This window comes from Embiotoca jacksoni, unplaced genomic scaffold (assembly GCF_022577435.1).
Source record: "Embiotoca jacksoni isolate LCO1_2020_lvr unplaced genomic scaffold, fEmbJac1.0.p SCAF_3, whole genome shotgun sequence".
NCBI classification, from domain to species: domain Eukaryota; kingdom Metazoa; phylum Chordata; class Actinopteri; family Embiotocidae; genus Embiotoca; species Embiotoca jacksoni.
The window spans coordinates 3,752,761-3,767,517 of NW_027185381.1; the positions used below are offsets into that span (position 1 = coordinate 3,752,761).

The following is a 14,757-nucleotide window of genomic DNA, read 5'->3' on the forward strand; positions in this document are numbered from 1 at the left end:
AACACCAACCTTCAACAACTCGGAGGGGTGAGAGCCCTTCATCTGTTGAACACCAACCTTCAACAACTCGGAGGGGTGAGAGCCCTTTGTCTGTTAAACACCAACCTTCAACAACTCGGAGAGGTGAGAGCCCTTCGTCTGTTGAACACCAACCTTCAACAACTCGGAGGGGTGAGAGCCCTTCATCTCCTGGAGACCTCGACCCTCCCCAGATCTGGAAGGAGCATGGAAGAAGGGGTGAGAGCCGTTCTTCATGTGCTACCAGCTGTTCCATGATCTGTGAGGTGCACGGACAAAGGGATGGGAGCTCTTTGTCTCGTGGAGGCACCAACACCATCAGCCCTTTTAACATCCTGAAGAGGCTCAGACAAAGGGGTGAGAGCCCTTCATCTGTTGAATACCAACCTTCAACAACTCAGAGGGGTGAGAGCACTTCATCTGTTAAACACCAACCTTCAACAACTTGGAGGGGTGAGAGCCCTTCATGTGTTAAACACCAACTTTCAACAACTTGGAGGGGTGAGAGCCCTTCATCTGTTAAACACCAACCTTCAACAACTCGGAGGGGTGAGAGCCCTTCATGTGTTAAACACCAACCTTCAACAACTCGGAGGGGTGAGAGCCCTTCATCTGTTAAACACCAACCTTCAACAACTCGGAGGGGTGAGAGCCCTTCATGTGTTAAACACCAACTTTCAACAACTCGGAGGGGTGAGAGCCCTTCGTCTGTTAAACACCAACCTTCAACAACTCGGAGGGGTGAGAGCCCTTCGTCTGTTAAACACCAACCTTCAACAACTCGGAGGGGTGAGAGCCCTTCATCTGTTAAACACCAACCTTCAACAACTCGAAGGGGTGAGAGCCCTTCATCTGTTAAACACCAACTTTCAACAACTCGGAGGGGTGAGAGCCCTTCATCTGTTGAACACCAACCTTCAACAACTCGGAGGGGTGAGAGCCCTTCATCTGTTAAACACCAACCTTCAACAACTCGGAGGGGTGAGAGCCCTTCATCTGTTAAACACCAACTTTCAACAACTCGGAGGGGTGAGAGCCCTTCATCTGTTGAACACCAACCTTCAACAACTCGAAGGGGTGAGAGCCCTTCATCTGTTAAACACCAACTTTCAACAACTCGGAGGGGTGAGAGCCCTTCATCTGTTGAACACCAACCTTCAACAACTCGAAGGGGTGAGAGCCCTTCATCTGTTGAACACCAACTTTCAACAACTCGAAGGGGTGAGAGCCCTTCATCTGTTAAACACCAACCTTCAATAACTCGAAGGGGTGAGAGCCCTTCATCTGTTAAACACCAACTTTCAACAACTATGAGGGGTGAGAGCCCTTCATCTGTTAAACACCAACCTTCAACAACTCGGAGAGGTGAGAGCCCTTCATCTGTTAAACACCAACCTTCAACAACTCGGAGAGGTGAGAGCCCTTCATCTGTTGAACACCAACCTTCAACAACTCAGAGGGGTGAGAGCCCTTCATCTGTTAAACACCAACCTTCAACAACTCGGAGAGGTGAGAGCCCTTCATCTGTTAAGCGCCAACTTTCAACAACTCAGAGGGGTGAGAGCCCTTCATCTGTTGAACACCCACCTTTAAACACTACAGGTTTCATGAAAGACAGCAAACAATGGAAGAAGGAGGAAGAGAGAAGGAAGAAGTGGGAGAAGAAGGGAGGAATAAGACAAGTGAAGGAGCAAATAGAAAGAGAGAAAAGGGAGATGAAGAAGATTGAATTACTGGAGGAGGAAAGGAAAAGAGAGAAAAGGACCAAGAAGGAATTGAAGAGGACGGAGAAAAAGGAGAAACAAATTCAGGAAAAAGAGGAGGAGACGCAGAAGAGGGACAAAAAGTTGAGAGAAAGAGAGGACAAGGAGAAGAAAGAAAGTGAGAAAAGGGAGAGGAAGGAGAAAGAAAAACTGGAGAAGGAGGAGAAAGAAATGAATGGTCAGGAGGAGGAAGGACAAATTCAAAAGAGAGAGGACGAGGAGACCAACGGTCAGCACATACAAGAGGCAGACAGAAGTCAGTCCAAGTCTCCAAATGTTAGCTGGACTACAGGAGTTTACCTTCAGTGGTTGAAATGGAGGAGAAGGAAACTCATCAACGACATCAACAAGAGCCGTGAGGAGGATCACAACATTGAAGTTGGAGGTAAGAAAATCAATTGTCATACTTTCACATTAAGTGTCTTTAAGTATTCATACAGGCACATTTAATTGTTCATGATAACATCTGATAGGTTGGATTTTTTTTTTTTGACATTTTGTTTTAAGATATCAAGTGAATTCACTTTAAATTCACAACATGAGTAGATCTCAGCAGATTAAAATGGAGCTTCTAAAACTTCTAAATCTAAAGTCCACCTAAAACAAATCGTTTGTTTCTATTTGGATATCAGTTGTAAATGAAGTTTCAATAAACTTCTTAAATTTTGGACTTTCTTACCAGGAAATGACATTCTTTTGGTAGCAACAGGTGACTCTAAACTCCCCCTAAAACAAATTGTTTCTATTTGGATATGAATTAAACAATTATTGTTCTCAATAAGATCTAAACTAAGCCTGCCCTGAAGAGACACGGTGATCTGCCTCAGTTAAAAGTGAGCCAGTTCTGTGATATCAGAAAACCTGAGCTGAGCCCAAAGATAGCTGACCGACACATTTTCTGTTAACACACAACAAATTATACAATTGTGGTCTGTTTAATATTTCCTGTTGGTGAAATCTACAACTGGACTCCAGATTTAATCTTTCTTGTACTCTTATTTTCAGAAGACAGTTCTACCCAAAAGATTAAAAAACGGCGGAGACAGTATCACAGAGGAATACGACTAATTGGGGAACGGACAAAAGTGGACGCCAGGCCAAAAGGTAGCAGGTTCAGGTTCACAATAAAACTGAAGACTTTCAGAAGGTCACGCACTCGGGTGCAAAAATTGAAAATAGTAAATGAGTAACATTAATTAAAAAATTTTAAAAAACAAAAAAACTTAAGCAACCTCCTAGAAATTCATTTGCAACCACCTGTTAACATCCTACATTTGAACTGACTAACTTACAAACTGTCCTTTCACCCAACCTTGTCAGTACTGTGTACCGGTGAGTACCGGCCCAATCCGGGCACAGAGCCTAACCTACCCTCACCTTGACTTTAAAAAGAGAAATGAAAACAATATTTTTAAAAAAATTATAAAAAAAAAAAAAAAAAAAGACAAAAAAAAAAAAAATCAGAAAGACAGACAGAAAAATAGGTAGAAAAAAGTTTGAGCAAATTTAAAACTAAAGTGTTTTGAAAAGTGAACATCAAAAGTGAAATTTTTAAAAAAAAAAAAAATAAATAAATATATATATATATATATATATATATATATATATATTTCAAGCCCTCTTGAACTCTCTTTTCAACTTTCTTGTCGCCTGTCGATCTCATGCCAGTATTTAGTCTTAGATGGAGTTTAAATCCTCTTTCGGCTGCAGTCCAAAACAACCCGACCCAGAGAGGACCGGGCCCTGGTGTGACGGGGGCCGTTACAGGCTTCACTGTCCGCAGGCTGAGCCTCGATTGGAGGGACTCGGGCCCCTTAGATACACCGGGCAAGCAGTTTTCCACACATTACATTTGAGGGAGTATTTACAGGGATAAAGTGTTTTCTGTATGTGGAAAAAAAATATATAACAAACTACGACATCAGTTTTGAGAGAGCGAGTTGGAGTCCAGTTAGGGAACCTGCATGTCAGTCACATGTTGGAGTTTCAATGGGAAGGAACTTGCTGCTTTTTCCTCCTGTTTACCCATCGAGACCTGAATCCAGCTCATCACTGTTCAGGGGTGGATGTGGTTCAGGGTTGGTAGTTCAATTCCTGCTTATATGTTTGAAAATGTTCTTGATAAGTAAACTGAACGTGAAGTAATGTTTCAACATGACATACTCGTATAAGAACAAATGAATGTAAAAGCATTACAGAAAACCAGGCACATGTCTCTCTTTGATACATACGACCACTGAAGTAAGGAAGTAAGGCTGCTGGGGAGAATCCTAAGTCCCATAAGTATTCATTATGCACTGATCAGGTCGTCACAGATTCTCCTCAAAGCTGCTGTTGATATGTTCCTGGTTGTTCAGACGACACCAAATAGAGTAATATCACATCTGAAGGGTCAAGTATGGAAGACTGGTTCGCCTACGACGGGTAAGATCCCCTGAAGAAACTGGGGACAACCTAAGGCAGGCACAGCCACGAGTACTTGACCTGGTCGCCACTGTGAGCAGACACAGTGTGCATGAACGCTGTCACTGGTGTTTTTGTACAATGTGCAGAAACACCTGGTTTGACAGGAGATAGAAAGATTAAAATAAAACATTTAGAATATTTGAAAGAAAAATCAAAGCAGGCCAAGTATGGAAGACTAGTTCGCCGATGACGGGTAAGATCCCCCTGAAGAAACTGGGGACAACCTAAGGCAGGCACAGCCACGAGTACTTGGCCGAGTTGACACTGTGAGCAGACACAGTGTGCAACACAATGTCTCCTGTTCTTGAACAAGAACACAAGACCTGATTTGACAGATGAAACAGGACAGATATTATTGTCCAACACGCAGCTTTGAGGAGGACATGGTGGGTGCCTCACTTTAGATGGTGCATGATTATTGATACCTGGGACTGGGAGACACGCCGCATCACCGGCCTCTCTTCTTCAGGGTCGGATGTTCCCCTGAAAGTAAAATCTTAACAGAGAACATTGGGGATGGACAGACCTGACTGAAACTAAAGTTACATGTAAATAAGCTGCTCAGCCTGAACACAACACCCTACCAGCCCTTAAAATATGTTTAAAACATGGCAGTGTAGCCATCAAGGATAAGAAATGTGTCTGACATGCAGCTCCTCCGACATGGGATCAGCCGACCATCTCATAACTGCTCACTTTTAAAACGATCAGAATTTGTTGTTGTTGTGTGTTATTATTCTTTCTATTACCACTCCAGCTGCAGCTGCTGGTATGTTTGTTCATAAAGAGACAGTTTGGGACAAAATGAACTGCGAGTCCATTTGGGACTCAAGTAGAAGACTTCCTAATAGACAAAACAAAGATATAAAAGAAAAAATAATAAAAAAAATAAAAAAAAGAGAAGAGAAAAGAAAAGAAGAGGGAGATGGAAACAAAATAAAAAGGAGATAAAAGAGGAAAAGATCCTGGTGACATGTCCAGGATGTTCCCCACCTTTGCCCAAAGTCAGCTGTGATACGCTCAGTGACCTCTGCAGGACAGAGGGAAACACCTCTCCTCATCCCTCCAGCACTTCCTCCTCCATAGAGGACATTTTTAATGCTAGAATTTCCTCCCACCTCTCAACTGTGTCTGCATCCAACGTGGACAGAGCCTCTCACTCCTCAGTCATCTGATGGTTTTCCACAAACTGTTCACGGCCTCCTTCAACTCCTTCTACGCAGCACCTTTTGCGTTTCCGACCACAGAAGCTGCAGTCCTTCTTGTCTGATGATATAAGTGTGTCAGTCCTCCTCTGCAGTGAAAAGTCGAAAAATAACAACTTCCGCCTCTCCATCCTCAATCTTCTGGCAGAAAATGACACCATTTTTCTTTCCTCCTGAAACTATAAAAATCTGCTCTGATGTAGTTCAGGCAAGGAAACTCCTGACAAACACAAGTCTTGAAACATAATGACTGCACCTGTAAATGGATTCAGCCTGAAGCTGCAAAGGTCCCATCAAACTAAACCATGGTCTGACCTGCCTGTTAGATGCTGGTAATGTATCGCTCCATCCTGCCCTCCTGTCAGATTACACACTGACCACTGCAGGGACAAAACTTCACACCAACACTTCGGCTTTGCATCGAATGCCTTCAAATGTTTCTCCTGCTGTTCCGTTATATCTGCAGTGGTAGATCAGTAGTTCGTCTTGAAGCCCTGCCTCCCCCTCCTCCATTATTTGACTGTTCACCTGAACCTGTTTGGAACCTCTTGTCCACCACATGAGCTGCAGTCTTTCAGTCTGTCAGCGTGGATGAAGCCCTGCCTCATATTCTGACTGCAGCCTCCTCAAACTTCTCCCTGCCAAGTTAAAGCTGCTCTCTTTCTCACTCTTTGATCCACAAGAAAACTCTGCTGGAGTTGATATGAGAAGCAAATTCTTAAAAAGTTGAATTTAAGCAAAAAACTAAATGTTGACCACAGTCATGTATCTCCAGTGTTTCTTTCTATCTGTGTTGGTCTTTCAGTGGAAACAGCTGAAAAAAGTAGACCATGGCCTGACTTAACTGGTAACTGAATATCTGGGTTCATTAGACACAGCTCTCACTTGACTGTATGGAGGTCAGTAGTTTTCCTGCCCTACTGACACCAACCTGGTTGAAGCCCTGTCTCCCACTCAGTCAGCTGACAGTTTGTCTTCCTGTTTACGACCTCCTTCACTTCCTACAAAGCCAGTTTTTACCTCTGAAACTACAGAAGCTGCAGTTCTTCTGGTCTGCTGAAACTCTGTGCAATAGTTAACCTCCTTTGTTGAAAACAGCCTGAACAAAGTCCTGCCTCTTCAGCTCCAGTGTTTTAACTCACTCTGGCCTCATCAAACTCATCTATCTGAAGTCCTTCTCTCCTCCTGACACCAACTGAAACTCTGTGTCTGTTAAGCTGCTGTAGTCGAGCCTCATCAAAGCCTCAGATGACCTCTGTTACCTGATGGTTTGCCTGCTCATCTTTGTTTCCTCTTTGAGCCCTCCTGGCTGATAACAATGAAACTTTCCTGTTTATGACGTGAAATTTGACCAAAACATTGTAAAAATGGCCTTTAGACATAAATCTGGCTCAACCATGTTTTAAAGTGAGCTGAGTAAGATCAGACTTGACAAAGTCCTGATTCCAACCTCTCAGTCATCTGGGAGTTTGACCAACACCTGAGCTCCCTCTCACAACCCAACGCTCACATCTGCAGCCGTCCTTCAGGTCTGCTGATGTCTGTCAGCTGGAGCTGTCGAAGCTGCAGTCCTTCTGGTCTGAAGAAAACTCTCAGCCACCTCACTGTTAACCTTTAAAAAAAACTTGTCTCAAGACATCATCATCTTGTTTATTAGTTTTAATACCTGGTTTCTGAAAACTCTTTTCAGATTTGGTCCAATTCTTCCAGTTGTAAATTACTGTTGAAGCTTGAAACTTGAGGTGAACTTTTACATCAAGCTCAGTCAGAAGCCAAAGATCTTTAGTTTAACTGTTAAGAACTGATTTCCTTCTTCTGGCTAAATATTGTACAAGTCATGACAGATTAACAGTTTCTTTTTTCTTCAAGTGAAGCAGCTTTGTCTCACAGATGTTTAAAAGTAGATCGTCCAAAAGGCATGATGAAGTTGACACCATGGTGAAAGGCCTCATCACCAAGATGGCCGACAGGAAGGAGATGCAGCAGCTGGTGAAGTGGTGTGCTGAGACAGAGCTGCAGGCAACAAGCAGACCACCATGTAGGGGATGGTGGAGTTTAAGACCCCCCCAACAGCAGCTCTACTTCTGGAGGAGACTGGTTGACCTCTAACGCTGCATCACCCAGAGCGTCCTGCCTCATGCTGATGAAGACTGAATTTATCAAAAATGATAACAAAAAATAAATGAAAAAAAGAAATACAATGTTACTGCTTCATTGCACTGATTCATGTTTATCAAAGCACAGCATTCATCTTCTATGATGTAAGTTAAGAAGCTGGTAATATCACTTGTTTCCTTAAAAATCCAAAGAGTTCCTCTTAAATGTGACCAAAGAGGAATGAAGCCAAACGTTCTACTGCATCTACTCTTGATGATTTCAAAATTAATTCATGTTGTGAACACAAAAGATTTTATCAGAGCAGCTTTAAAGATATTGACCTTTAACAATGTTAAATGAATCCTTAAGATCCCTTTGAACTTATTTTGCGTGAAATAGAAGAACTTGAAATCCTCCCAGAAACCCTGAGGAGCTCTCAGAGGGTTGATGTTGGAGAATCTGGGCAGATTAGACTCAAGGTGAAACTGGAGCAGTTATCCAGAGGTGAGAGAACAATTCAGACTCCGACTCAGAGTCTGAACCTGCATCCTTCAAAGATGGACGTCGTCCTGGTGACAGAGGAGAGAAGTGCCACGAGACAGAAAGGACTGGTAGGAGATACAGCTCAGTCTGGTCTCAGTCACATCTACTGTGGCAGGAAGTGACCCCAGAAAATAAAAAGAATCTGTGTCGATAGTCACGAGTTTAATGATACGATGACAGATGTGAGAAATATTTGCTGCTTTTATATGTAAATATAAAGTAAATGTTTTTGGGTTTTGGAAAATTGGTTGGAAACAAACAAGAACTCTTGACAGATTATAATGATGATATTTTCCACGTTTTAAATGTTTCTTTCTATAAAACATTTAATCTGTCAATCAAGAAAAACATTTGGCAAATTATATCCAGGAACTGAGGACTTTTAATCGCCCCTAAATGTCTCATTACTGACTGTTTGCATATAACAACGTTTGCTCACATTGTAATTTTGGCTGAATTATATTAAAAAAAAAAAAAAAAAAAGATTATCTAGGAAAGTCACCGAATCACCCAACCTTCCACTACTTATTATTAAAACTTCCCTTTTAAAACCTGGAGCTAAATTCAGAGTGATGATCAAACTGTCTCCTGCTGCAGTTAAAAGTATTAGTTGATGGGCGTTTGAGCTGAGCTGGTTTAAAGTGTGTTACAGAAGGCAGAGTGCTAAAGAACATCAAAATCTTTTTCTAATAAGGCTTTTTAAGTCTGCAGTGTTGTTCGAGCCCTTTGGGATGTCCCAGCTCCTCACCGTGGACTACCTCAAACACTCTGACGCTTTGTGAAGGAAATTCCTTTCATCTGCTATCAATCTTCATCAAAATATTTAAACATATAAACATTATAAACATGCAAATATTTGTCCTCCCTTGACCACTGAGGTAATGTTACTCCAAAGTTAATTTTAGGAAGTATTTTATTTTTGCTGAATTAGTTGAGAAGATTGAAGTGTTTGTTCGAGATAATGCTCCAGCCAGAAGTCGTCTACCTTTGCAGTGTAAGAACGACATTTTGCAGTGGGCTGGCTCCTGAATATATAACCGACCACCTTCAACCCTACGAGCCTAAATACAACCCGAGATCCTCTGGTAGGTCGTTCCTGACCGTACCTCCAACTAACCTGAAAACTAAAGGCGGCCGGGCGTTTTCTGTTCAGGCCCCTCAGTACCTGCCAGAGGAGATCAGGGATGCTAACAGTGTCTTCTCTCAAGTCACTCTTTAAAAAAAATCATTTCAGACTTGCCTTTTGTTGACAGCATTTTTATTGATTGACTGTTTTATTATCTGTTATATTTTTGTTGTATTTTATCATAAAATGTTATTAACTGTTAGTTATTGTGTTTTTAAATGTATGCAAAGCGCTTTGTAACTTGTTTTTGAAAAGTACCTCCAGTCTCCAGTGGTTAACTGACAATCCCATCAAACCACTGTATGTTGTTTTTATAGCTGTTCAGGTGGGAGGAGCTTATTGTTGTTGGACTGTGCCAGGCTAACAGTTCCCACTTGTTTCCAGTCTGCATGCTAAGCTGCGCTAGCTGGCTTCCACTGTCACAACCAGCTCTGTGGCCATTTATTCATCAGATCCTCTGGATTGAGGACATGTAAATCATTCTTACATGTTCCCAGACAGTGCAAACTTACCGCAAACAGTTGGAACACTCAGTCAATATCAATATTTACCCCGGACACTATAACACCGCGGCTGCTTTCTTGGATTAGTGAGGTCATAAATCTTCTCAGGGTGGAGTCCAATGTCAGCCAGAAAGACAAGAAAAATGAGCCTTTCTATTATTCAGGTTGGAAATGTAAATATCATCCCTGTTTGCCAGATTAGAGAGGTAGTACTCTGCGTTCTGCTGAAGGTGGACCTCTGACCCGTTTACTGTAAAAGAGGATGGCCAGTTCCTTTTCAGAGCATTTTATTCCCCACTTTCCTGAAGCGAAGAGGTAAGTGTCTGATTCGCCCTGTCAGCTCCCAGTGCAGCTCTACCTGTACCTGTGCTGCTGTTTGTTGGTGTTTGACTGCCAGTGCATTTCAGCCTGCAGGTTGTTTGGTACCATGTCAGTGATGAAGAGCACTCTGAGTCTGCTGGCCCTGCTGGCAGCTTCAGCCTGGACCGAGGCCTTCAGCCGGAGCCTTCAGCTGGGCGAGTGGTCGTCGGGGCTCTCCAGTGACACATCAAAGGCAATGCCACTGGGAGAATTTGAATTTTTCTGAAACTTTTTATGGAACCTCACACCCTTCCTCTGCATAGAGTTTGCTCAGTTGTCACGGGAGTGTCGTTTTTATTTCTCTGATTGCTTTGCGAAGTGATATTGTATTGTTTAAGAATACCAACTAGGCGAGTTTGATGCCGGCTAGACAAATATTAAATAGATACACACAGATTATAGTCTTATCAGGACAACGACATCTATTAATCTAAATATAAAGACTTAATGGGGCATTTTGAGGCTCATGGATACACACCTAACTTCAAATATATAAATTATAAAAGAACATTTTTAGCAGCAGCAGTAGCTGTAACATCAGGGGCCCTGCGACATTTCCAGCCCGTCTAGAACCAAAACCTTTCTGTTCGGATGTCATTGCAACATTTTAGCTTCTTTGCTGGCTAAAAAAAAGAAACAGCGTCACCGTCTGTGTGCAGGGTGAAAAGAGAGCAAGCGGTGGCAGCATCGATGAAGACGAGGAAGACATGACGGTCACGGAGCGGCTGGAGAAAGCCAACAGGAATCTGAGTGAGGCACAGGGGACACATCACACATGAACAACTCACACTGAAGACAAAACCTCTTTCACAGAGTGGGACAAAACAAACAGCTGTTATTCATAGCATGTGCAAGGGCTTCATAGGTGTCCCTGTAATCCACGATGAGTCAGCATGTGTGATACCAGGACCGTGAAACTGAACCAGCTAAATGGAGTCAACGTTATTGTTTACAACTGTGTATTTTCTCCTTTTCTTACATTGGAAAATGTCTTGAAAAGACTCAGTTGAGAAAGATTTTGTGATATTTACATATCTCTTGGAAAGGCTAGGGTTGGAAAAATATTTTTTATCAAATTTGAAATTATCTTGGATGCATATCGTTTTGATTTAGGCTAAACTTTTAATTTTTTTAAAAAGATTTTAAAAGTAAATTAAATTAATTAGACTTGTTTTTCTTATATATTGCATCAGCCAACATTTTCCTGCAGTGTTTTGGGCATTCTTGATTCTTACCAAACACCAAGAGGGTAATTTGATTAGAAATGTGTCAGCAGTAGAGAGTATATAAATGACCTATTACACACTGTTATGAACATGAATTTTATTTTTATTTCTTGCGTTGCGTCTATTTGAATGTGTTTTCTCGATGCACTGCCCTGAGCTCACAGGGCCACTGGAGAATTGACACTTTAAAAAAAAATTAAACCAAGTTGGGGTTACTGGGACAAGAATTCTTAGACTGGGTGACATTGTCACACGGTGTTATCTAGTTAGTTAATAGGTTGAGTGTTATCTAGTTAGTTAATAGGTTGAGGTTTTCTGTATTTGCAAGCTGACGCCATGGTAAGTATGCTGTAGTAGTTATTAACAGTTTGCAATGGATTGCTTTGATACTAAAGAAAATATTACACTGTGATGATTCTCAGTGAAAATCTTGTTTCATTGAGTTCGAGGTGACACCACCGAATATATCACGTCTGCATGATCAGATGTGATTGAGTTATGACACAGAGAAGGAGCGCGATTTTTGACGATACAATTTGGTTTGTGCGTGGTGTCAAACAGACCATAATTGTTTCTGCACTCATCATACACTGTGATTTCTCGTTGGTTTTGCTGTCACTGCTCTTAGTTTTTTTTCCTCACACTCTCTGCAGAACATATCCACGATGGAATCCATGTTCACAGCGACATCGCCGTGTCTCGTCTGCCCACCCTAAGGACTGCGGACCTGTGCGTCCTGCGTGGATGTTTGTGGCCTAAAGCCTCCGATGGCAAAGTGTACATTCCCTACGTCATCGCTGACCACTACTGTAAGCACCTCCAAACATTCCCCTGTAGACAAAGTACGAGATGCTTTTGGTTTATGGCAGCAAGAGGTCGCTGTTGTTCTGATCATTTTTTACATTTTTATACCATTTTGGACCACATGCTATGTAAATATTATTTGTGATTCATTTTCATAAAGTGTTCTTGGCCTTCACATGGTCTTTGTCCTATGTCGGTTTGCACTTCCAGCCAATCACCTGTGGCAGGCACGGTACACAAAGCAGCTGCTTTCAGTATTTCCCATTGATTATTGCTTTATATCAATATATGCCACAGTTTGTGCTTGTAATTTGACCTGCCCCAAGACTCTTTGTTAAAAACTTAAAGTCACCGCTGTTCAAACTGAAATATTGTTTCAATAATCTCTGTGTACACTTGTGTATACTCGGTGTCTCTTTAAGAGTATTCGTCTTTGTGTTTCGACCTTCAGCCGATCAAGAACTGGATCTCATCAAAAGAGCCATCAACTCCTTTTCCTTCTCCACCTGCATCCGCTTCCTTCCCCGCACCGACCAGAGAGACTTTCTCTACATTCAGTCTCTCAGTGGGTACGTTGAACAGTATTTTATTCCCCATGTATCGGTTAGAACTTCAGTGCCTTGCTCAAGGGCACAGTTTAACACAGTTGAAGAGTTATTTTCCGCCTGATGGGTGACTCGTTGGACCTCGCTGCAGATGCTTCTCCCACGTGGGTCATCAAGGTAACAGCCAGACGGTGTCTCTGAAGAGTCAGGGCTGCATTCACTATGGAACAATCCAGCACGAGCTGCTCCACGCCCTGGGCTTCAACCACGAGCACTGCCGCTCCGACAGGGACCAGCACATACGGGTTCTGCTGCAGAACGTCATCACTGGTAGGCTGCACTGATCATTTATGTCAATATGATAGTGTTGAAGCTGAATTGCCTGTTTGTATTTATGGCAGACATCTCAGATGTTTTGTCACACCCTGCTCAGGTGGGTGGATGCTAGCAGGAACAGTGATAATGGAACTAGAGCAGTAAGTAAAAAAAGAATAAACACATTTTTTACAATGATCCCTCAAATGTGATTATCAAACACTGGTAATAGATATTCAGGCAGGATATTTTACAGTTCAGACTTTGTTGTCCAAAATGACACGAGTGCACCGAACATGTAAACTTTCAGTAAGAAAGTAAAAACAAGAATTTTTTTTTTTTTTTTTTTTTTTTACTGGCATCATGTTCTTTGTAAAAATGGTTTTATATTGCTGCATGTTTGACAACATATGTGCCAATACAGATGTATCTGTGATTGGTCAATATGGCTCTGAAAGGAACCAAACAAAGCAGCTGAACGCTTTGGGTCGAGGTGAGTCAGCAGTTATCTGTACCTGCAAGAGACACAGAAACAAGGCACAACCAAAAAGACCAAAGAACTGTAACACAAAGAAACTTCATGTTCTGCCTCTCTCATGGATTTTTTTTTTTTAATTTCTTTTCTTACATTTACATTTTGTGTAACTTTATCCCACCACAACGCAACCAGAGAGAAAGTGTACTGTTGCAGTAATTTGTTGTTTATTGATTCAGACTTTACATACAAAGTTTATGATCAGGTTATAATTTGATGCACTGTTATAAATTATTTGAATTAGCCCCAGCTTTACCTCAATAATAATGTTCCTTACATGTTGTCAGTAATAAATATCCAATCGTATACAGTTATATAGCATCATGTATGGGGCAGAATGCATAAAGTGAATACCTCTCCATTTCTCCACTGCAGGTAGGGAACATAACTTCAGGAAGGTGGACACTCTGAACCGGGGGACTCCTTACGACTACGGCTCCGTCATGCACTACGGCAGGTCAGGAAAACTATGAAGATGTGTTCATGGGTTTTATAATCCAAAAGACTGGACTGACACTTTAGCTGTTTATTTTTGGACCTTTTTCCTTTATGTTTTTGTTTTTACAGCTACATATATCCCAACATCTTTTCAGAAAAGGTTTCTGTTACTTTTTTTTCACTTTTCTGTCACACAACAGTCTGTGTTAGCATGTACCACTAGAACTAAAATTATACACCGGCGTCACATTGATAATTTAGGTTTACTTTAAAGGATAATTCTCGTGATATTCTTTAGTTTTGTAATCGTCAAAAATAACAATACATTAGTCCATTTTGCAATGCTTTCTGTCTTTACCATGTCTTCGGCTTCTACAGTGAGATTTTAAATAATAAGTAAAATATGGAATATCACCGCACTTATACTTTAAGCGCCAAAGTTCTGTTCTCTTTATAAGATTAAAGTTTGTGCGAAGTTTCAATTCAAAATAAGTGCTGTCATCTCGTTACTCCTTCCAGACTGGCTTTTTCCAAAGACAACAACCCCACCATGATGGCTGTTCTCAAACCCAACGCTGTCTTTGGCGTGGCCAAGAAGATGAGCCAGAATGACATCAAGCGCATCAACCTGCTCTACTGCAGGAACTAGCTACACGCTCATTTCTTTGATCGATATCAAACGTATCTAATGTGGTAGAAGGAGAAGATTGTTACGGCCATTGTGGTGGGTTATCACTCTTGGATGAATAGATTTAAAAAAAACACGCAGGTAATTAATTCTGTTCGATAAATCTCATGACAGACGGCTTTATG

General features: G+C 41.7%; 1 protein-coding gene across 1 annotated transcript; it reads left to right on the forward strand.

Annotated features, from left to right (window-relative positions):
• The first annotated feature begins 7,387 nt into the window (after window positions 1-7,387).
• Window positions 7,388-14,593, forward strand: LOC138205908 (low choriolytic enzyme-like). The gene is made up of 8 exons (XM_069162266.1): window positions 7,388-7,471; window positions 10,062-10,274; window positions 10,741-10,831; window positions 11,961-12,116; window positions 12,563-12,680; window positions 12,808-12,986; window positions 13,882-13,963; window positions 14,464-14,593. Exons 1-8 carry the CDS (start codon window positions 7,388-7,390, stop codon window positions 14,591-14,593), a joined length of 1,053 nt encoding a protein of 350 aa, XP_069018367.1.
• The last annotated feature ends 164 nt before the right edge of the window (window positions 14,594-14,757 follow it).